The 22,543-nt window shown below is 48.0% G+C and overlaps 2 protein-coding genes across 16 annotated transcripts in view; both read left to right on the plus strand.

Moving 5' to 3' along the window:
* CLIP1 (CAP-Gly domain containing linker protein 1) overlaps positions 1-11,521 on the plus strand; it is a 66,782-nt gene extending 55,261 nt beyond the window's left edge. For 10 of the 15 annotated variants that reach the window (XM_061344539.1, XM_061344541.1, XM_061344538.1 and 7 more), the window contains 7 exons: positions 1,866-1,918; positions 4,260-4,280; positions 7,129-7,246; positions 7,649-7,808; positions 8,480-8,529; positions 9,826-9,950; positions 10,565-11,521. In XM_061344539.1, the coding sequence (XP_061200523.1) occupies positions 1,866-1,918; positions 4,260-4,280; positions 7,129-7,246; positions 7,649-7,808; positions 8,480-8,529; positions 9,826-9,950; positions 10,565-10,787 (750 nt within the window). In that variant the 3' untranslated portion in view covers positions 10,788-11,521. The remainder of the gene's footprint in view (positions 1-1,865; positions 1,919-4,259; positions 4,281-7,128; positions 7,247-7,648; positions 7,809-8,479; positions 8,530-9,825; positions 9,951-10,564) is intronic. The other 5 variants (XM_061344543.1, XM_061344549.1, XM_061344550.1 and 2 more) reach the window with 1 other exon arrangement.
* Positions 11,522-12,147: 626 nt separating this feature from the next.
* VPS33A (VPS33A core subunit of CORVET and HOPS complexes) lies at positions 12,148-21,420 on the plus strand. The gene is made up of 13 exons (XM_061344516.1): positions 12,148-12,272; positions 12,351-12,416; positions 12,497-12,624; positions 13,040-13,229; positions 13,936-14,052; positions 14,601-14,775; positions 15,433-15,626; positions 17,241-17,367; positions 17,564-17,631; positions 18,113-18,250; positions 18,606-18,743; positions 18,902-19,070; positions 19,608-21,420. Exons 1-13 carry the CDS (start codon positions 12,171-12,173, stop codon positions 19,799-19,801), a joined length of 1,806 nt encoding a protein of 601 aa, XP_061200500.1. The 5' UTR covers positions 12,148-12,170; the 3' UTR covers positions 19,802-21,420.
* The last annotated feature ends 1,123 nt before the right edge of the window (positions 21,421-22,543 follow it).

Below are 22,543 nucleotides of genomic sequence, written 5' to 3' on the forward strand. Positions count from 1 at the left end.
GGTTCCGGCTGTCCATGGGGAATGGGAAAACATTACTATCAAGAATTGCTCAATTAGATTTTAGAGATCAAGCATTGGTGGTAGCAGTGAAGAGGTTTGACAGGGCAGGCTTCCTCCTGAAGCTGCATTTCACACAATGGATGCAGAAACTCTGGCAGTAGGGGTGAAAGCTCAGCAAGCAGCAGCGCTTCAGTCCGTGTGAGCGCCGGTGCATGTGCCCGTTCAGATGCAGTAAGGAAGGTAGCGAGCATATGGTGTGAGTATTTTGAGCAGTCACTATGGTAACTGTAAATTCTAGCGAGTGTGTAGTCAATTGGGGTAGGGAATCTGTGGCTGTATGTGACACACTTTGCAAAATTAATGAACGCTTTCATGAATGATTTATCCTGACATCTGAAGGTTAAAGCGTCTTATGCTAAAGATGCTTTGCTATATCGATCCATAAGTAATCAGCTGTTTGTAATTAGTTAAAGATTCACACTCAGATATTGAGCTCCGGGAACTTGTCTGGCTTCAGTTTATTTGTGGTGGCATTTTGGGAGCTCAGACCTGCCAAGGTGTTTTAACTTCACTGGAAACATCTATGCTAGCTCAGCTGGTCCATCTTTTATTAAAGGTGTGTGAGAAGTCTGCTCTGAGGGTAACGAGAGAGTGAGCAGATTGCAGGGTGAATGTGATGAGAGAAGGGGTGTCCTTTCTCCCCTTCTACCAGGAAGCTGCTCAAGGCTTGATCCATGACTCAGTCTGGAAGCCATGCAAACCCCCCTGACATCTTGTCCTTTACTCTTCTCTCTTTTAATCCCCTTCTGTCTTGGCCTGTATAAAAATCATTGCTCCCTCCACAGCCAGCCAGAAAGCTGACAGGGAGGAGATGCAGGGTCAGTGCTCACAGCCTGGGAGCATTCCACAAATGCTGGAGGATTTTCCAAGTTAAACAGGCACCACAGTCTTTTAGGAAAAGAAAGCTATCGGTAGAGGGGAGCATCACAGAGCACTGTGGGCATGGCCTCTGGGAGCAAAGGGGAACAGTGTCACTGTGAGGTTTGTCCAATTCAAGTGGCAGTCAAGAGCACAAACACTGGGAAGTCAAGCTTCTCCTAGGGTGATTGTGGATCGTGGCCAGGTTAATGCTGCACAGGGTGACCAGAGAAATGTGCTGGTAGAGGAAGAGCAGATTTACAAGGGAAACGTTTCTCCGAATGCTGATGATCTTTTCCCCCTCTGTGTGTTTGTCACCTGTCTGTAAGGGTTTGTATGAGCTGCCTTTGCAGTTTGTTGTTGTACAAGTTATGGTTGGTTGTCTTGTTTTGCTTTTCCTGTTAGTTTGCACCCCAAGAACCTGCAGCAGCAATATCTGCAGCTGAAGGCCTTACCAGCTGTTAAGAGCTTAAGGTGACCCCACTGAGTCAGAGGTTCAGGATACAGTAACCAACACCAGACTGACAGCTTTAGGGATCAATAATTTATCTCTAAATAGCAGCACAGTAACAGGCATGGATCAGTAGCCCAGTTATCCAGGTCAGAACCACAGCAGATCTAGTAATTCACCAATAGTGGCCTTAACTCAACAACCAGACACACAAAGGCATATATTTCTCTTCGGTGTTTAAAGCAATACCAGTCTCACACCTTCCTTGTGTGCACAGAGCATGGAAATGCTGTGTAAAGCAGTAATAGCCCCTCACAATTTGGTCTTCTTGTCACTGAATAGTTGTGTTTGTGTGGAAAATCAATTACTTTGAGGATTTTTAGGCTCTGTAGCCTCTCCCGTGTTTGTTTTATGATGATAATGCTGCTCTGATACATCACACCGAGAACACAATCCTTAGCGTATTAACTGCAGTCTTTTTGTCCTTGTGTTTTAGCTGGAAGAGGAGAGATCAGTACTCAATAACCAGTTATTAGAGATGAAAAAGAGGTAAGTTGGTTTTTGCTGATGTGTGTTTAACTCTGCAATCTTACAGAAACCTTCAGAAAACATAATACAAAACACTGCTAAGAAAGCAGTTCTTTTCTGTGGTGTCATAGTGAAAAGTGCTGAGGTTGTCACACACACTACAGATATAATTTCCACATGGGCTTTATTAAGTGTGAAGGAAATGTAACTGTTAATGTAAGCAGTGGTAGTTTTCCTCTTTGGTTCTGCACCTCTTGTATGGTAATAGTTGTCATTTCCAGTAGCCAGTTCTGTGTCTGGGTTTTGTCTGCTCTGGAGTGTTGGATTGTCCCTCAGTCAGATTGAAGCACACACGTACAGATCCAACCCATCGAGTGCTTAAGGAATAATGGGAAAACACAGTTAAGCTAGGGCTGTTGTTTAAAAAAAGAAAGGGCAAGAGAGGAAAGCAGCAGCTATTCAGCATTGACCGGATTGTTCTCACAGTCCTGGGATGTTGAGTTCCCTGTGGCAGCAGCTATTGCAGTTCATTCAGCACTGTTTCTAAACACCAGGAGATGTGTCCTGGGTGACCGGGGCATCCGTTTGTAAACTGGGCTGTTCAATAAATGGTCCCAAGTTACAAAGCTCACTGACTTTCTGCAGTGTGTGGCTGGAAGCTGATGGGCACGACACCTTTTAGGGAAATGTGGGCTTTCAAAAGCAGTTATATAAATCCTTAGAAAAAGATGCAGCTCTGCACGACACCTCCTGTGTGCCAGGAAAAACAAACCAACCCTGGTAAATATCCTGAATTTATAATGGCCACAACAAAGAGCAGTGAGGGCTCATCCTCAGTTACTCAGCGTTACACACTGGTCCCTGGGTTAGTCCCTGTTAATCTGTTACTCAGGTTTGGTCATGCTCTGGTACATCTCTCACTCTTCTGAAGGCACCCAGGTATGACACAAGCTAAAGGTCCCTCAGAGAACATACGAGTTGGGGCAGTTGTTCTGCAGAGAGGCAGGAGCTGAAGCTCCAGCTCTGATGCAGCCTTTAGCCACAGGGAATAGAGTCAGTTCAGGTTTCAAGATGAGGTGAAGGAGAAGACAAAGAGAGAAATCTTCAGCTGATGTAAAGACCAGTTGACATCCACACTAATTAGGATGCTTGCACCAGCTGAGGATCATCTCCAGTATATTTAATGTGGAGGCAGGGAGGGGAAAGGAGGATATTAGTGCTGCTGACAGCTTAGAATGCTGTTTAGAGCCTGATGGAATGTGTTTTAAGAGATGCATTTTAAATAGTGTAACCCCTGAAAGTTGCTAGGGGAGGGAGTGATGAGGACCCAGGGTTCATTCAGTACTTTCCAGCAGTTCCATTTCATAGCATACATTTTAACAGGCAGACTCTTTGGTAACTTGTGTGAAGAAAGGTGTGCGGCTCTCATTTTCCTCCTGTTTCTGTGCTGTGTGAGCTGCCTGAAATAACTGTGAAATCATTACAGTGCATTTAAACATCAGTTGGTTACACTGAGATGCTCAGGTTTGTCACTGGCTTAGTGAAGTTCCTCAACAGTGTTGAATAAACTCCAATAGAAGGGATAAACCCATTAACAGTCAATGTCACTGACACAAGAGTGCAGGCTCTAGGGGTCAAAACATGCCACATATGACACTGTTTGCTAACAAAAAAGTTAGGCTGAATGAAGAGCTAAGATGAAAAGTCTCTAAATTCCCAAATCCCACTGGAGCTGGTGATGAGAGGAGTGAGGATTTCTTCCTTTTGTCCTAAGTAGTTGAGATACTGAGAAGGAGCCATCCTTCTGTTTCAGTTAGATCAGATCTCCAGCAGTTTTCTCACCTTCCTTCCACCCTCAGCTATTCTTTTCCTCTATTTTAGCAGCTCCCTGTATGAATAGGCTGGGAGTGACAGGAGTTTGGTCATTGAGTCTAAGGGGGTTCTGTGTTGCCTCAGGTTCTCTGTGGGTTGCTGACTGTCTGACTGTCTTTGAGCTTGCGCTATTTATCGATACTCATCTCATTCCTCTCTCTTCCCTTTCCTACCCTTGCTTCCCTTGCTATATCTGTGTGTCTTTAATGGTAAGACTCAAGAAAGTCTATCCACGTTACAATAAATAGTTATTTTTCTTTCTTTCTTTTTCTTTTCGAGTAAAGTTGTTGTACATATTTGGCTGCCTTTGTCCCTTGGTGTCTTGCTTTCGTTTTGTAAAATACGCAGCAATATATATACCCATATTGAAAAAGTCTATATTTTTAACCAAAACAAAAGCCCCTTGGTGCAGATTTAGTTCTTCCTCACAGTATTTTGCATTTCTACTCCATGTTTCTAACGTGGTTCTTGTTATCTTGCATTCTTAAAGCTTCCCCAGTAGCACTTTAAGGTATTTGCTTCATTCTTAGAATTTCTTATTTTTGTAGTAAGGGGAGAATCTGGGTGATTTTGTAAATATTGAACCAAAACCTCTCTCCCCCCTTGGCTCCCGCTGCTCCCGCTGTGCTTTAACCTCCTCAGGGAAGGGAGATGTTAAAACAGTGTATGAAATGACAAAGTCATTTTCAGTGCTGTTTATCCCTGCTGAAAAGAAGCTATTTTGTGCTTGAATTGGCAGGAAAAAAGTTCAGGTTCACCAAATCAGTTCCCTGTTGGTGTTTTTTGTCCCTGATAAAATAGTTTCCATAAAGTTTTTTTTGCAGGTTAGGATTATGTGGTTCTTTCAGATGCAACGTACACTGCTTACGTTTACTGTCTGAATCACACCACAAGTGATACTGAAGCATCACAGGGGCACTCAGCTGATGCTGGAAGTGAACCATGATTCACACTTACGTTAGGAGCATTGTGACTTACACCTACTGTAGGTGTAACACCTATTATAGCTGTAGGTTGTCCAGTGTCAGCATTTCTGAGGGCCTGCAGCTGGAGCTGTAGAGTGTGGCTCCTGGAGAAAGGAAAAACCAATGCTGCCATACAGGGACATTTTCCCCTCTTGTTTTCTCTCCTCCTTTCTTCTCTTGTTTCTCTCCCCTTGTGTTACAGTATTCTAGACTCCTACATTGAATTTGTAAATACACATTTATATGCTCACAAACTGTTTGCCTTTTTCAACCACCTGAATGCTTGGGGTGGCTGAAACCAATCCCAATAAACGGCAAGGGAACTGTATTCGTACAACCCCCTTATGTTCGGTCTTGATCTCAGCAACAAAGATCTGACCATGAAGTGGAAACCTTGGCTAAAGAACAAGCTCTTGAGCACAAGCCGAGTCACTGGGGTGTCCATCTGCCCCTCTGTAGCTGCCTGTGTAGCACAGGAAGCTCAGTGAAGGCTTGGGTACAGCAGAGCTTGTGAGCAGCAACTTCCAGATGAACTTCCCAGTAAATGCTGGGTTTGCAGCTCTGCTCTGTCCCATGTGCAGTGTCCCATGTGCAGTGTCCCATGCCTCGGTGGCACATTTCTTTCCCCACTGCCCCCTGTGTTTTTGATCAGCTCAGCATGGGTTAGGCCGGAGCACGTGTGTGATCCTGCCAAGGACCCTGCCATCGTGCTTTTAGTGCTCTGCTGAATAAGGGTGGGCAAGGAGCTCTCTGAAATGCCATTGCCCTTTTGGTTTTTACTAATGAGTGTAACTTGCATTCAAAGGCCAGATTGTGCAGCCGGCAATTTGTTGTGTTTCTGCTTCTCTTAATTCTCTCATTGTGAAAAATATACCAAACCCCAAACCAACCTTTTGGTTCTTGTTTGGTCGCTGCATCAGCTTTTCTAAACCCCAGATTCTCCACTTGCTGCTTCCATTCCTGAGTATAATCTTAACAATGAAAGAATTGCATTAATTGTGCTCTCATTGTTGAGTTTCCTACTGAGTCGGTGAGATTTGTTGTACTTCATGCTCTGGGTATCGTGGCTCTCACTAACTCTACATATTGTGGGTATGAATTTTTTTCCATGTCAATTAATAGCTGGCCCTTCCTCCTGAGCATCATCACACAGGGATGAATTCTGCTCCCACATCCCTGAACAGCCCTCAAGGAGGGCAGTGTAGTTACTTCAGTGAAACCATTAAGTCATTTGGTACCTTTGAAGTATTGGCTCCTCCTGCTTTTTGTGTAGTGAGTACACATTTGGGCAGCCTGGTTTGTCTTCAGCCATGCCTGCCAGTAAGACAAAGGAGCAGCCCGATGCTGGTGGCAGCAAGAGCATCATCGTCTGCACTGAGATGTATGGAATAGAGAAGTGGCTGTGTCTGCAGAAGCTCAGAGTGGGCACCTGGCTGCTGGCCACTGCCCAGGGCTCTGAAAAGTGAGTTCCTCCTAGAGAATTACACATCAATTTTGGAGTCATAATATTAATAATAATAATAATAATTTCCTTTTTAAAGAAAAAAAACACCAAACCCTTTCAGCTTACGGAGCTTTTACAGCCAAAGTCCTCACAGCAGGGGACAGTCACTCATCTCTGTGTTTTGTGTGACCTGTCATTAAGGCCCATTAGCATCACTGTGAGGATGTCAAAGCTGTAGTGCCTTAAGATGACAGGGATTGTGGGCAGAGGTTGTAGCTCTCATTAGCTCAGCTGGAATGGTTGGGAGAACAGGACACAGGGACACAGCAAGGGTTTGTTCCTGCCTTGGTGGATTTCTTTTTAGCTCTTCTTGAATCAAACCCCAAGTGGGTTTGTGCTGAGGCCCAGAATGGTTCTGTTAAAGGCCTAGAACCTCCAAGCACATGTGTCAGGATCTAATGATGCCACTGAAATTAGTGAGGACCAGCTGATATTTCCAGCACCATCAATGCTTTGCATGACAGTTTGTACAATGAGCTTTGCATGTGTGTTTTGTTGCTTGTTAGTAACTTCCAAGAAGTAACAAAACTGAGGTTAGGTTGTGTGGAACATTGTGCAATGTGTTTCTTTATCCTGTATCTCCCCAGTCCGTTAACTTGCTGCTTTAAATGCAAATGGCTACTCTGCTAAGCAGATTCTGGCATGTACTCCCTAGGTAAAGTGTTTTGCTTTGTTTCCACACTTGTAACAGCTGAATTTTACACATAAAACCTCAGTCAAGTACAGAGTGGAAATCTGCTTGTTAAGAACCACTTTGTAGTGGTTTATTTCTACTGTGCTTTAACTCAGGGGGGGGTTAGTTTTTACTTGGGATTAAATTAGAATTCTCGAAGGAGACCACAATAATCCATTCTTTAGGTGATTTCTGGTTGTATTTGGTTTTCTTTTAGAGAATCAACATTACAGAAAGAAATTGATGAAGAGAGAGCATCTTTACAGAAATCCATCAATGTTACTAGTGCCTTGATCACACAGAAAGATGAGGAACTGGAAAAACTCCGAAATGAGGTAAATGACAACAGTGAGATGTTGCTTCATTTCAGACCGAGTTATGGCTAGGAGCATATAGAACCATAGAATGGTTAGGCTTGGAAAGGACCTTAAGATCATCCAGGTCCAACCCTCTGCCATGGGCAGGGATACCTCACACTAAACCATCTCACCCAAGGCTCTGTCCAACCTGGCCTTGAACAGCACCAGGGACGGAGCTTTGTGTGCCGGCTGCTGAAGGGTTGCCCAATGTCTTTATTAATGTAGCATATTTAAACCTCAGCATGAGATCTGTGGGCCTGGTTAGGTGAGCTCCAGCGTGTACCTGTGGGGGTTGTTTAGCCCTTGCTACTGAGGACGTTGCCCTGGTGCCCCCAGCTCATTCTGGAATGCCTGGGCATTCCTCACTGGCTCTTACAGATCACGGTGCTCCGCGGGGAAAACGCCTCTGCGAAAACCCTGCAGTCAGTGGTGAAGTCGCTGGAATCTGACAAACTGCAGCTCGAGGAGAAGGTGAAGAGCTTGGAGCAAAAGCTCAAGGAGAACAACGAGCAGCCTTTAACTGTAACGGGCTCCTCAGGTAAGAGCGGCCTCTCCACGGGCTCTGTGCCTTCAGCTTTAGCCTCGTGGGTTATTGCCCATGCTGCCAGGTGGTGAAAGGAGCCTTAACTGCAGCTGAACCTCCTGAGAAATGGGACTGCCTCCTGTAGGATGCACCTAAGATTTGCATGAAGAAAACATGAAAGAGTGAAAGGTGCCCATGAACCCCATTGACACCGGGGTGGGGTTGATCTGAATTGAAATGAATCATGTATAGAAGCCATAAACCTTTATCCTGTTCATGTCATAAACCTTTATCCTGTGTGGCTTCTGTGCAAGAGCCTCTCTCAGGCTGATCCTGGGTACTGTGTAGGCACCGTACCAAAACCACCTACCTGGGCAGAGGATGAGACCCCGGCACTTCATCCACTCATCCTTGTGTTATGTTGAGCTTCTTGAGCTCCATCTCATCTCAGCCACAGAGGAGCGTTCCCCCGCGGGTTTGTGAACCTCAGCTGTCACCTACACACGTTTTATGTATTTAATCAGTAATGTGCAGCATTCAATATGCAGCAGCCAAAACAGTTCCCCCCAAAAGTCACCCTGGCCTTACAGTGAGTGATCAGAGTAGGACTAGAGATTGACGTGACTTCAGTTCTGACTCAGGTGCTGTGTGTGTCATCTTATAGCTTGGGTTTTTTTCCTTTAAAGGTGACATTGCTGCTAATCTACTGCAAGATGAAATCACAAAGGAGAAGCAGGTATTTGATGTGGAACAGCAGCATAAGAAACCAGCCACCCCCTGCAGGCATGGGAGATGCTTTCCAAAAGACAGTTCCTGACAGATTCTGTAAATCAGGATGATATTGGGCACATTTATCCTGTAACCACCTGCTTCTGAAGGGAAATATGAATGACAGGGAGTAATAACCAAGGGATGAGGGATACTGGGGAGGTAGCTCTGGTGACTGGAGGAGGTGAGCGGGAAAGCAGGGTGGCAGGTTCTGATGCACGCCCATTGGTGTGGTGCAGCCCAGCAGAGCAGGCTCAGGAGCTGCTCCCTGGATTCTTTCCAAGGGTTTCTTGGGTGTGAGTGGGGAATGAGGTGGGGGTCACCTGAACCTGCAGTGCTGGGGAATGGGCAAGCTGAGCTCCTGTGCTGAGCTCCTGCAGTTGGAAATGTTGGTCTTTGCTGCTGACCTGCAGAACTCCCCTCAGAACGAGGGTCTGTGCATGCAGTGGAGTGAGGAAGCTGCTCCGTTCACACGTGCTGGGTAACAGGAGCAATGTGTGTCACAGGGTGATCATGAACTTGTGAGGTGCTGCCATGTAACAGGCAGCCTGTGACAAGTGCCTAGGAGATGAGGCTGGAATAGAAGCACCTTCTGCTTGTGACTGAAGTCCTTGTTAGATCCCTTATGTCCTTCTTAGTGTGTGCAGAGATCAGAAGTCTGTAATACTCACTAACCACCAATCTTTTTCTGGTTTTCTGCCTCCCTGAATTCCCCTGCTGGTGACAACCCTTCCTCCCCATCAGCACGAGGTTTGTGCCACTTCTTGGCTTCCTTTCTCGTATTCACTGTGTGAAGTTTGCATTGCTCAGTTACGTTCAGCAGTGCTCTGGCTTATGATCTCTGTGATGGGTGTGCTGTGCTGTCCCACTGCCCCTTGGGACGGCTCCAGGGGTATCCAGCAGAGCTGCAGGCTCAGGGGAGCAGGGGCATGGTTCTGATCAGAATTACACAAGGGATCTGTGTTTAAAATGTACATTAGAAAAGGAAGTCGAGCGGTCAGGGGTGGCTTGAGACCCACCAAGGGCTGTCAGAGGGGTTGGCTGGGAGGAAGAGCCTGGCTCCCTGGGTGGAAATCGTGCTGGGGGTCTTGGAGGTCCTTTGGGATGTTCCTGTGTCCTGTCTGTGGGAGCTCTGTGTAACCCAGCAGTCCAGTGGTAAGAGTTAATGCAGGGCTGTGCAGGTCAGTCTGAGGGTTAGTGCTTTGTTGCTCAGTTTCTGTGAAGCTGAGTCCTCACCCTGCTGACTCCTTCTTGACTATCGTAGATCGACTTCCTGAACTCAGTGATAGTGGATCTGCAGAGGAGAAACGAAGAATTAAACTTGAAAATACAAAGAATGTGTGAAGCAGCCCTCAACGGCAACGAAGAGGAGATAAATAACTACGACAGGTATAAACCCCACAGGAATTATATTGGCTTGTGTTGGGAACTGTTGGTAGCAGTCAGATTTGAGCTGCGCCAGCGTGGTGGCAGCTGCTGGGAAGGAAAATCATAGCATGCCCTTGAACTTAGCAATTGAATCCAGCCCTATGTCAGGCCTAGAGTGATTCTTTAGTTATCAGTCTCAAGCACTGATGTATCATAACAGGTTTGTTGTCAGTCACAGTTAAGTCTGGCCCTTTCCAGGTTGAGGAGGAGCATTTTTGCTCTCAAGAGGCCAGTAACTACTCTGAGAGGGGGAGATCCAGTCTGGAGAAGTGGCACTAAAACCTGTCTGATGGCTCGTGACCTCAGATCTGCCCTCTGAAGGGACAGAGAAACCAGTTCTTGGGATTCTTTTCTAAACAGTGTCTGTGTCTGTGCAAATACACAAAGGGAGCAGTCTGCTCAGTCAGTGTCACAGTGCCAGGGGTTATGGGGTACTTGAGGTGTCTGAAGATCTTCAGAAGGGTTTTGGTCGAATGCTGCGCCATTCCCTTGGTCTCAGTAACGGGCAGGGGAGGGACTCAGGCCTTTCACCTTATGAGCCCCCTGCTTGACCTGTGCCGGTGCCGCCCTTGCAGCGAGGAGGAAAGTTTGTCCAAGAAGAAACCGCGCCTCTTCTGCGACATCTGCGGCTGCTTCGACCTTCACGACACCGAGGACTGCCCGACGCAGGCGCAGATGCTGGAGGAGCCGCCGCACTCCGCCTACCACGGCAGCAGGAGGGAGGAGCGGCCCTACTGCGACACCTGCGAGGTGTTCGGGCACTGGACGGCCGACTGCAACGACGACGAGACCTTCTGACGGCCGGACCGAGCCCGCGGCAGCCACTGACCACCACCAGCATCGCCCTGTGCTGAAGGGCAGGGAAGGGATGACGTTTCTTACCCCTCCTGCTCCCCTTCCCCTTGGCCCATCGGCTCCACACTCAGTACATTGATAACTGTTTGGCTCCTCCACTACTCAGTGCCCCAGATCTCCCTTTAACAAACTTTTAAGTGGAATATAAATAAAGGATTTAACAAATGACTTTATGCTGTTTCTTCCCAGGTTCTGGGTTTGTCCCCACTCCTAACAAGAAATGCCCTCGTGCTGTTGCATCTATTGATGGGAAAACGTGTATAGGAATGACGCACTATAGTTATATTAAAGCTTATTTAAATACCTTAAACTTACGCTGTTAATTTTCCTATTTGCACTAAACTGTTTTAAGGCTGAATTTGTACATTTAGATTTTTAAGCTGGTTTTTTTTTTTGTTGGACACTGGACTGGGTTTGAGAACCGTTTCCTTTGTTTTCCTTGACTCCCGTGGTTGTGATTTTGCTCAGTGAACGTGAGCTCCAGGCCGTGATTTGGTGAATGTGAATCGTGAAGCAGGTAAGAACCGGAGCTGCTGCGGTGGGGCTGCAGCTCAGCCCCGCTCTGGTGTGGGACCCCCCCCTTGGTTTGCATTCTTTCAGCTTCTCTCTAGCGTGTGCGTGATGTGTGTGTGTAAATATGCAGATATAAATTAAAGTTATATTTTGGAGAAAAAAAAGAGGAATTGTGTTTTCTTTCCTACCTTTTAGTGCTGTCAGGAAGGGGACGTGCTCCACGTGGGACACAGGTGACCTGTGAGTAAAAAGAGGTGTGTTAGCAGCACTGAGGGATGGGAATGGCTGGATGGAGTGTTGCTGCCTCCAAAACCCAGTCAGAAGCTGAGGAATTGGTTGTTAAGACGTTCTTTACTCTGAGGGTGGTTCTATTAGAATCCTGCCTGCTAAATAATGTTGGTTTTCCCTTTGGAAGGAAATACCTGCTGGAAAGGGTGATGCTGAAGTTGCAGAGGCATCGGGAGGAGCTGTCGTGTACAGCAGCATTCTCCTGTATGTGTTATACACACATGCATTCTGTAGTTGCATGAAGAGTTTTAATTGGCAGCCCCATCCCTGGCAGTGTCCGAGGCCAGGGTGGACGGGGCTGGGCGCACCCTGCTCCCGTGGGACCTGTCCCTGCCCGTGGATGAGCTCCAGGCTCCCCCCAGCCCCATTCCCAGATCCCATGGATTCGGTGCAGAGCACGGGTCCGCCCACCAGAGGGCGCCGTGCCACCGCGCACGCTCTGCGTTGCTCCCACCCCTCCCGTCACGTGATATAAATCATGTGACGGCCGCCGTCACGTCACGTGAACGGTGCGGTGGATCCGCGATGGCGGCGCACCTGAGCTCGGGGCGGGTGAACCTGACTGCGCTGCGCGAGGCGGGGCGGCGCGAGCTGCGCGAGTTCCTCGACAAATGCGCGGGGAGCAAGGTGCGGGGGGGAGGGGAGGGGTGCGGGGGGGGAGGGGCAGCGGCGGGACCCGCTCTGACCCCCGACCCCCCCCCCCAGGCCATCGTGTGGGACGAGGCCCTGACCGGACCCTTCGGGCTCATCGCGCAGTACTCGCTGCTCAAGGTAAAGGCGGGGGGCGGTGGTGGCTCCGTGCCATGCGGGTGCTGCGGCCCCTTGGAGCTGACGCGGGTCCCCCCGCGCAGGAGCACGAGGTGGAGAAGATGTTCACGCTCAAGCCGGGCCGCCTGCCCCAGGCCGACGTCAAGAACATCATCTTCTTCGTGCGGCCGCGGCTGGAGCTCATGGACATCATCACCGACAACGTGCTCAGGTCCGGCGGGCGGGCGGGGACTGGGCTGCCCCCGCAGGAGGGGGCGGGCTGGGCCTGCAGCCGCCACACCGGGTTTGTCACCTGCGGGCTGGAAGGAGGCTGCAGCGCGGCTGCTCTCTGGGCTCGGGTTGGGGTGTGAGGCGCTGCAGCGGGTGCCCCTTTGGGCTGTGATGCAGGGGTCATTCCTTGTGGGAAGCCACACGTTCCTTCGGATTAGCTGGAATGATGTGTGCTTGATTGAAGAGAACTGCAGGAAAGCCTCGCCCTGGGTTCAGTCCTGTGGGTGCACGTGCTAAACCGTTCCAGGCTAGTAGCTGAAATCACTAAGAACCACCACATGCAGCATTCCCGTTCCGCTGGCATTGCGTGCCCGCAGCCCATGCTCTGTGCTGTTACCTGTGCTGTGACTCCGCAGGGAGGACAGAGGCCGCTCTCCCCAGAGGGACTTCCACATCCTGTTTGTGCCGCGCCGCAGCCTGCTGTGCGAGCAGTGGCTGAAGGAGCAGGGAGTGCTGGGGTCCTTCATCCACCGCGAGCAGTACAGCCTGGACCTCATTCCCTTTGACGGGGACCTGCTCTCCATGGAGGCCGAGAGCGCCTTCAAGGTGAGCACTCGTCCGAGGGGAGCCGTGCTGTGGTTTTGTGCTGTTGGGGTTTGGTCCAGAGGCTCTCAGAGGGTTTGTCAGTGGCTGTGCATCAGGGATGGGCCTTGGGAGCAGACGTGGCCTGGTTCCGGTGCTGCTCTCTGGCTCTACCGGCTGTAGCTGCTGGTGCTGTTTGCACAAGCTGAGCACTCAGGAGGATTAAAATACTCGGTTGTTGCAAACAGTCAGCACTGTTTATGTCAGTGCACAGCCAGAGAGCCCCACATAATGGTTAATGCTGTGCTCTAAACTGCACCAAGAGCTTACAGCTGTCACGTACGAGCGGCATGGCCTATGCCCTCAGAATGCTGTGGCTGGGGACAGCAAGGTCTGAGAGTTTCTTTGGCCATTGCTGACTTGTTAAGCATAACCCAGAGGACACGCTGGGGCTTGTCAGTAGCTGTGGTGAGGTGCTGTGTGCTCGGATCGGCCTAGATTAGAGGGAGAGACTCTATTCCTCCTCTCCATCAAACTGGGAGTGGTGGGGAGTTCAGAATCACTGCAGTGTCTGATCAATGATCTGGTGCAGTGACAGCACAGATAGGGTTCGTATCTGTCAACAGCCACAGTCTTTTCCCAGTCTGTGTCTCCTCTGAACTCTTCACAAGGACCACAGAGGTGCTGTGTGAGCACCTTCCATCAGGAATCCATCCCTCTTGTTGTGTAGGAGTGTTACCTGGAGAGCGACCAGACGAGTCTGTACCACGCAGCAAAGGGGCTGATGACGCTGCAGGCTCTGTATGGAACCATCCCGCAGATCTTCGGGAAGGGCGAGTGTGCTCGGGTGAGGCAAATGGGAAATCCCATCTTGTTCTGTGGAACCGCCCCTGGGGTTTCTGAATCCAGCCAGGGACCCTTTTTGTCATACCGGAATTTCAGGATCATAGCTGCAGGCCTTTGTCATCTCTGGCCAAAAGAACACGCTTTGCTGTTCCGGAAGTCTTCCCATCAGGAGGATTCAGCTGTTCCCATGTGCTTTTTGCTCACAGGGGCACTGCCTTTGTGTTCTTTCTGTGGAGTTTTAACACTTGGTTGCTGGTATCACAAGGGCTGAGTGAAGTGGGAAATGTGTAACCTGCTGCCCATGCCTTGGCCTTCTCCTCTCTCCCTGTAACCCACCCTTCTCTCTGATGAACCTGTGGTTTAGTTGGTACCTTTGGTAGTGAGGGAGCGGCCTGAGATGAACGCGGTGCTTTGGCCGCAGTCACTCGCACTCAGCTGCGGTGAGCAGCAGAGGAGGATTTTGTTTGCTTTCCCCAGTCCTGCCCCTGTTACATCAGATCCATCCCTGGTGGCCTGCCCCATAACCAGAGGGGTGTGGTGTCTTTCCAGCACGTGGCTAACATGATGATCAGGATGAAGCGCGAGTTCCCTGGGAGCCAGAACTCGATATTTCCCGTCTTCGACACCCTCTTGTTGCTGGACCGCAACGTGGACCTGCTGACGCCGCTGGCCACGCAGCTCACCTATGAGGGGCTGATAGATGAGATCTATGGGATCCAGAACAGTGAGTACTGCGGAGCGAGGGGTCCCCGGCGCGCTGAGGAGCCTCAGGTGCCTTTCTGCTTCACTGAATGACTGTGGTGTGGGAGCAGCTGACTGGAACTTGGTGCAGGGATGGTTCAGTCCCAAGCTAGAGCTAAAGATCAGCCCTGGCTCTCTTTGCACAGGAAGGTGAGAGCAGGGCTTGGTTCCTTGTGGATGTGGGCTGGGGGCAGGCACAGTGGCATGGAACGTGCCCGGGGGGGGTACAGATGTTAGCGTGTGCTTCACCCTCCAGCCCGCTGAGCTCAGGTACCACACTGTGGGGACAGGAACAGTCTGTGAAAGGCTGCTCAGAGCGGTCTCTGGCTCTTCAGGAGATACAAAGAGTAACTCCAGAGAGGCATTGATGGGGTTCATTCCCTCCTGCTGTAGCGACTGGCAAGCTGCCTCCAGGCCTTGTTGGAAGCTTGATGGTTAGCACTTGGGTTCTGATCATGGCTGTGGAGGTCTCTGAGTCCCTGGGAGAGTCTGTCCTTAATGAACACACACGCACTGAGCTGTCTGGGAGTTCCTGTTAGCACTGCTGCTCAGACCTGCTTCCTGCTCAGGGGACACATTTCCTTACCTTCACTTCTGCTGAAGTTCCCCTCTCTAAGGGTTATTTCTCTGTGCTTGGTAGCTTATGTGAAACTCCCTCCCGAGAAGTTTGCCCCGAAGAAGCAGGGTGAGGGTGGGAAAGATCTCCCCACAGAACCCAAGAAGCTCCAGCTCAACTCTGCTGAAGAGCTCTATGCTGAAATCCGAGACAAGAACTTCAATGCTGTGGGGTCAGTGCTGAGCAAGAAAGCCAAGATCATCTCCGCAGCCTTTGAGGTGAGGCCTGGATGTGAGTGCATCCCTTGGGCATTCCTGTTGTCAGATAAGTCACAGGCTGCACTGAGCAGGGCTGTGATTGGCAGCTCGAGCTGTTGCCATGGAGTAATCCCTCGGCCATATCAAAAACAGGGAGTCTGTTTTAGCATCCTGGTCAATTCCACTGTTAGTGCCTGGTAAATGAAAGGTCCTTTTCCCTCTGTATTCACTGAAGATGCAGATGAAAGGCTTTAAGAAACAGAACTCCAGAATGTGCATTCCTAGAGCACTAAGCATTATGGCTGGTGTAAAAACCAACAGGAATGGGAGAGCAACACTTGTCTTACAGGAGGTTTGACCTGGCAGTTCACACTTTATCTAAGATAAAGGTGGAGGGTGCTGTGGGCTGCGTTTGTGGTTTTGTTGAAAAACATCCTGTTGATGATTCATGATCCCAGGTTTCTGCTTGCAGACTCTAAGAGGCCCTGTTACACTGTTTTACTGTTTCTCTTTGCCTCTTCACTTTGGCCACATTTAAGAGAAGGCAGCGGTACCTTAACTCAAGTAGTGTGTGCTCAGCCTCATCCCCTAGTAACTGTTATTGCAGTATTAAAGGTGAAGGTGCTAAAGATGGATTATTCATACTGATTGTTAAAAAACAGGGAACTTAAACTGTCAGAGGTAATAGGTGATAATGAAGCAGTGGCACATTGGCAGCAGAGGACTCCTTCATTGCAGGCTGCGTCATTATCACCCTCCTGCCTGCACTTGCCCATTTAAATCCTCCACATGAGTCAAATGATTATTTTTATTCCAAGTTGCCGCAAGAGGCACAAATGAAACAGTCCAGAGGCTGCTCTGAGAGCTGAAGTCTGCACTGTGCTTCATCAGATCCTTGCTCTAAACCTGGGACATTGTTACAGCCAGGTACAGGGAATGGCAGGCTCCTGCTCACGAGGACACAGACCCCACCAACCCAGTTCCTCAGTGCCTTTCACTACTGTTTTGGGGGGAAATGTCTCCATCTCCGAGTTCTTTTGCCTACAGCATTGTGTTTATTAGCAGCTAGCAAAGTACCTCATCTTTGCCTGAAAAAGGTAGTTTTGTGGGGAAACAGGAGCAGAGAATGCTGGCTGAAGCCTGATAAAGATGGAGAAAATCAAATGTTAGGAAGAAATTCTTTACTATGAGGGTGCTGAGGCGCTGGCACAGGGTGCCCAGAGAACCTGTGGCTGCCCCATCCCTGGCCGTGTTCAAGGCCAGGTTGGACTGGGCTTGGAGCAAGCTGCTCCAATGGAAGGTGTCCCTGCCTGTTGCAGGGGTTGGAACTGGATGAGCTTTAAGGTCCCTTCCAACCCAAACCACGATTAGAAGTGACTGACAACACTGGCAGAATGGGAAAACGCAGCCTAATGATCCTGTTCTATGTCCTCCCTCTTCTAACGATCAAAGTGCTTTTACAGGTAATGCTGTGGCATTAGTGTAAGCATTTTAAGTGTTTTGTCTAAAAGGCTGTGTCTGTCTAACAGCACCTGCTATTGCAGTGAGTACAGTGGAAAACCTTGTCACGATACAATGATCTCGGTGGTGTTACTGCTCTGAACAAGCCCTAACTGAAGTGATGGCTTTCTTTAGGAACGCCACCACGCAAAGACCGTTGGAGAGATCAAGCAGTTTGTCTCACAGCTGCCACACATGCAGGCGGCAAGAAGCTCTCTAGCAAACCACACCTCCATTGCAGAACTCATCAAAGACATCACCAGTGAGTAGTCCATCATCAGTGAGTGTAACAGTTGTTCTGACTCATTTCACCACAGCAAGATGCAAGACAACTTGATGGACATTATTCAGCCTGGCAGAAATGGGCTTTGCTCCATCCAGTGCATCTCTGCTGAAATGTCATTGTAGGAAATAAGCTGTTGGTTGCTGTTCTATTGACTTTCATTCTTTTCCCAAAGCATCTGAAGATTTCTTTGATAATTTAACGGTGGAACAAGAGTTCATGTCTGGAATAGACACAGACAAAGTAAGTAGATAATGACAATTAGTGACTCTTAATGTCCTGAAAACAAAACCCCCAAACCAATATATTTCTCTGGGTTATTTTTCCATTTGGGGTTTGGGGTTTTTTTTGCTAGAGGAAACATCTGCTCTAGGTGATGTCTGTCTCCTTTCAGTGTCAAGGCTGGGAGCTCTCATGTGCATCTCCTTGCATATTTGCAGTTTGAGGAATCAAGGGAAGATTGAGGACTGGTAATCAGGATTTTTTCAGTGCATCAGATAAAGTTTAGCTATTGACTGTGGAATTGTGCTTCAGAGACACAGGGTGGAACCAGAGCTGGATCACTGATTACTGGTCTTGAGGTGCCTGGGGAGCAGCTGCCCCCTCTTTCTCGCTATTTCAGAGATACTGGGCAAAACCAGATCTTTCATTCCAGGTCTTGTAGGCACTTCAATAGGCCTTTAAATAATAGCTTATGTATTTTTATTTATCTTTTTTAAAATAGGTTAACAATTACATTGAAGACTGCATAGCTCAAAAGCATCCATTAATCAAGATCCTACGCCTCGTTTGCTTGCAATCTGTGTGCAATAGTGGACTGAAGCAGAAGGTTCTGGACTACTACAAAAGAGAGATTCTCCAGGTTGGCCTGGATGTTTTGGATCCACACATTTCTAAGAAAATCCCACCAAATCCTCAGCTCTGCTTTAAAATACACTTGCAGTTTAGACAGACCCATCTTGTACATGGGCAGTGCTGACTGCCAGCGTGTGCAGAGGGAATACTGAGGCTTCTGGGTGCACTGACAGCAATGGCTCAGGAGGTGCTGATATATTTTACAACACATAGATACAAAGGGGTTTTACATCATTGCACTTTTTACTATCACGATCTAAACACTTCAGATTAACCAAAAAGCATCTTTGCCTTTATATTTTTTAAACACTTTGGTCATGGATTATTGACATGCTATTAAAAGTGAATTCTTCATTTTGCAGACTTATGGCTATGAGCATATATTGACCTTAAACAACTTGGAGAAGGCTGGACTCCTGAAACCTCAGACAGGCGGTAGGAATAACTACCCAACGATCAGGAAAACCCTGCGCTTATGGATGGATGATGTCAATGAACAGGTAAACTGACACCTCCACAGTGAACATTACATCTAACAACACAGAATTGGGTGCAGCAGGAAAACCTTCATCTTTCTTTAGTTATTACTATTTTATGGTGCTGTTTTGCAGCATGAAGCAGCTCTCACCCACTGCTCACGCTCTGCTCTCTCCTGCAGAACCCCAACGACATCTCCTACGTATACAGTGGCTACGCACCGCTGAGTGTCCGCCTGGCACAGCTACTGGCTCGCCCAGGGTGGAGGAGCATAGAAGAGGTTCTGAAGATGCTGCCAGGTCCCCATTTCGAGGAGAGGCAGCAGCTACCCGCTGGCCTTCAGAAAAAGCGTGAGTTTTGCTTTGTTTTCCCATTTTTGAAAGGGAGATGCATGTCTCTGTGGCATGCAGTGCAATGGAACAAAGCAAACTGAAATCAGAGTCTAGGCACCTATCTCATCTCCCTGTCCCACTGCAGTATTAGGTCTACCAAAGCTATTTTGGACAGATAGCTTCCCGGCCTCTTTAAAACATCCAGTCACAAATTCAGCCTGCTGTTAATGCATAGCACCATGTGCACTGAAGACAGAACAGAGCCATACATGTTTTAACTTCTCATGAGAGTACTTAAATAAGCCCTAACCTTACACTGTGAGTTTAATAACTAACATTACTTTGCACTCTCTAGTCTTAAGCCTGGGCAGGCAGGAGCCCATCCTCTAAAAAGACTCCAGAGCTGGGAGGAGAGTCTGCATTTCTGGGCCTGGTGCTTTGCCCAATAGGTTTCTCCTCTAATTCAGCTGGTATCTTTATTTTAGTTTAGGTTATTTTGAGTCTGACTGACAGTTGATGTAAAACTACAACCTGTAAATGTCTCTGAACACACAGGTCAACACGGTGAGAACAGAGTCACTCTGGTGTTCTTCCTGGGAGGGGTAACCTACGCAGAAATCGCTGCACTGAGATTTCTGTCCCAGATGGAAGATGGAGGCACAGAATATGTCATTGCCACTACAAAACTGATCAATGGGACAACCTGGATGAAATCCTTGATGGAAAAACTGGAGCCTGCCCCAGTCTAAGGTGTGCGGTAAGAGACAGTGAAGGTGAGAGGCCCTGTGGACACAAGCACACCAACTTCTGGTCTTTTGGCATGGCTTGAACGTCAGGGAAACAAGACAGTGCAAGAAGCTCTCCTGAGACCAGCTCATGATGCAGTTACCCTCATCCCTCTCTGCATTTGGGTTCCTACTGTTTGTGGAACTTCTAGTAGACAAAATAGCTCCTTTCAAGTTACTTCAGCTTCTTCAGAGCTGAAAGGCACTAACAATGAAATAAACAGCTCGTGGTCTGGATTGGCAAAGAAGTGGTGGGGTGGCAGGGGTTGGGCCTGGTGCTTCCATTTGGCAAATTGCTGCTTTTTGTCTCCCCTTTCAGTTTATTTGCAGTAGGAAATGTGATTATTCCTTTGTTACCCTCCTAAGGTGCTGAGGAGGCAGGATGTTTTCTGTTCCTGCTGTCACACCAATATTCCCGGCTGACTCCACAGTGGAAAGAGAACTCCTGTAAAGGGGAAGCAGTAAGTTTTTCACTGCGTATCTTTACAAACTTCCCAGCTCTTGGGCATCCAGAATAATGCAGTTGCAGGGCGTGCTTGGCCTGTGCTGGCTCTTACAAGCTGGCTGTTATGGTGAGGTACCTGTAGGCCACACTCAAATCCACTGTCCTGCACACTTTGGCCAAGACATTCGTTGGGTTTCCTGCAGCAACAGCTAAACCTTGAACTATCCACACGCACATCAACAACACTGACTATGAAAACAAGTAACTGCACCCAAATTATGAGGGAGATGCTTGAGCCTTTCACTGCAGTCGCCCTCTGAAGGCTTGTTTGTCCTGGGTACACCCACCTGACTCAGGAAAGCTACTCCAGGGTATAAATTACATCAGTATGTCAAAAGCTTATGTCTGAAGACACAAACACTCCCTGCATGGGACTTGGGCCAGAAATAGCTGTGTCAGTGACCTAGTAAACAGTGGGTTTCAAACAGACACTTCTTCAGTCTCCCTGTTCAGTTTATAAACTGTGGAACTTGCTGCCACAAGCTATTACAGAGCTCAACATCATAAAATGGAATTTTCCATGGTCTTGGTGGCAGGGCCCCTGGCATTTCTGAGCCAGTGTGTGCTAGAGGCAGCTTCAGCTCTTGGAGACTTGGCCTTGCTAATGGCCATGGAATGGGAACGCAGAGCAGGCTCCTTGCTTAGGCCTGTGCAGCTGCCACTGCTAGAGCCTGGTGCTGTGCCTCAGCCCTCTTGCTCCATGGTCACACCATCACTCTACTCACATGCTTCTCCAGCAACCACTGGGGACATTTTAAATAGTGAAAAACAACTGAAAAGACCCATCCCACATCTTAAGTCACTCTCAGCAAACACAGATGCTCTCAGTTATCCTGCAAAATGCACAACACATCCCAAAACCCCCTTCATTTTGCCAAGGGGTGACGTTTATGATTGTGGGTTTCAGTCTTGTTTTGTAAGATTGAGTTCTGCCAAATCAGCCCCATCACAGAGCCCCTCTGTCTGTTTAACTCCACTTGTCTCATTAGAACAAAATAAAAACTGTATTTGGCCTTTCTTGGATGTGTTTCTCTCTCTTTCACTGGAATGCAAACCTAAATAAAATAAACCAAACCTCTGCACTCGGGTCACTGTGTCCTTCTCCCCCTACCCCAGGATAACTGAGTTACTTGAAGCTATTTCTCTAACAGCTCAATGCTTTTTCTTTCAGTTTACACACTAATTCCATTCTGTTCTGCAGCTGAACATACTACCTCAAAACTACACATGGGATTTCTTGACTTCTGAAGAAAGATACATTTTTAATCATTTGAGACTTTAATTTAGGTGGGCAACATGCACGCTTGTCTTGCAGAAACAAAATGTGCTGCAACTTTGACAACAACGTAAGGAGCAAGCATGAGCTGCCTTGCTCTGAGTTACTGCTGTAGACCCACTGTAAAGTAGCTAATTTCATAGTATTTAAAAAGAAAAGTAAGTTTGGAGCAAAACTGAGATGTTACTGGGCAAAGAAGAGCAAGAAACAACGATGTGAGTCCGTGCAATCCTGACAGTGTCCTTTGCTGAGCCCTGAATCTGTTGTACTACCACCATTTCCAGATTTATTCTTTTTTTTTTTTTTAATCTTAAAAATTGAACTAATCACAAGGAAATTACAGCACTGCTCAGGCTGGTTTGTGAACTGAGGCCACGACGTGTAAAAGCTACACCATAAGCAAATAAAGGAACCCATTCAAGAGCTTGCTTACCTTTTCACTTGGCCCAGCGAATGTGGTTATTTGTTACTGACACTAAATGTAAAACCTACTTTGAATCTAGCTCACACCCAACACTTAGTAAACCCTAATTTATCAACACCACTGCTGCAGATCTTCTGCACTGTAGCCCTGCACCACCACTAAGCTGGAGCCATGCGGGCACTCACCCTGAACAAAGTCTCTTCCTGGAACTCTCCAACAACACCAACACAAACTAAAAGCCATCCTGACGTTGATCAATTCTCTGGAGGAGCAATTACTTCTTAACAGGCTTCCTGAGCATCTTGATTATGTTCTGCTTCTGGCTAAGGCCTTGCTGACCACGCGGGTAATAATTTGATAACAAGAGAGCCTAATTAAATTATGGGGCCATTTTCTACATCATAATATCTTTGTGAACAAGAGATTTGATTTGCAGTACATACTCTTCCCTCTCACTGCTCTATGCATTTGTCTGGTTTACAAGCAAAAACCATAAAGAAA

Source organism: Neopsephotus bourkii, unplaced genomic scaffold, assembly GCF_033783945.1.
Source record: "Neopsephotus bourkii isolate Nb327-2 ecotype Australia unplaced genomic scaffold, CSIRO-AGI_Nbou_v1 NB_230, whole genome shotgun sequence".
Lineage (NCBI taxonomy): Eukaryota > Metazoa > Chordata > Aves > Psittaciformes > Psittacidae > Neopsephotus > Neopsephotus bourkii.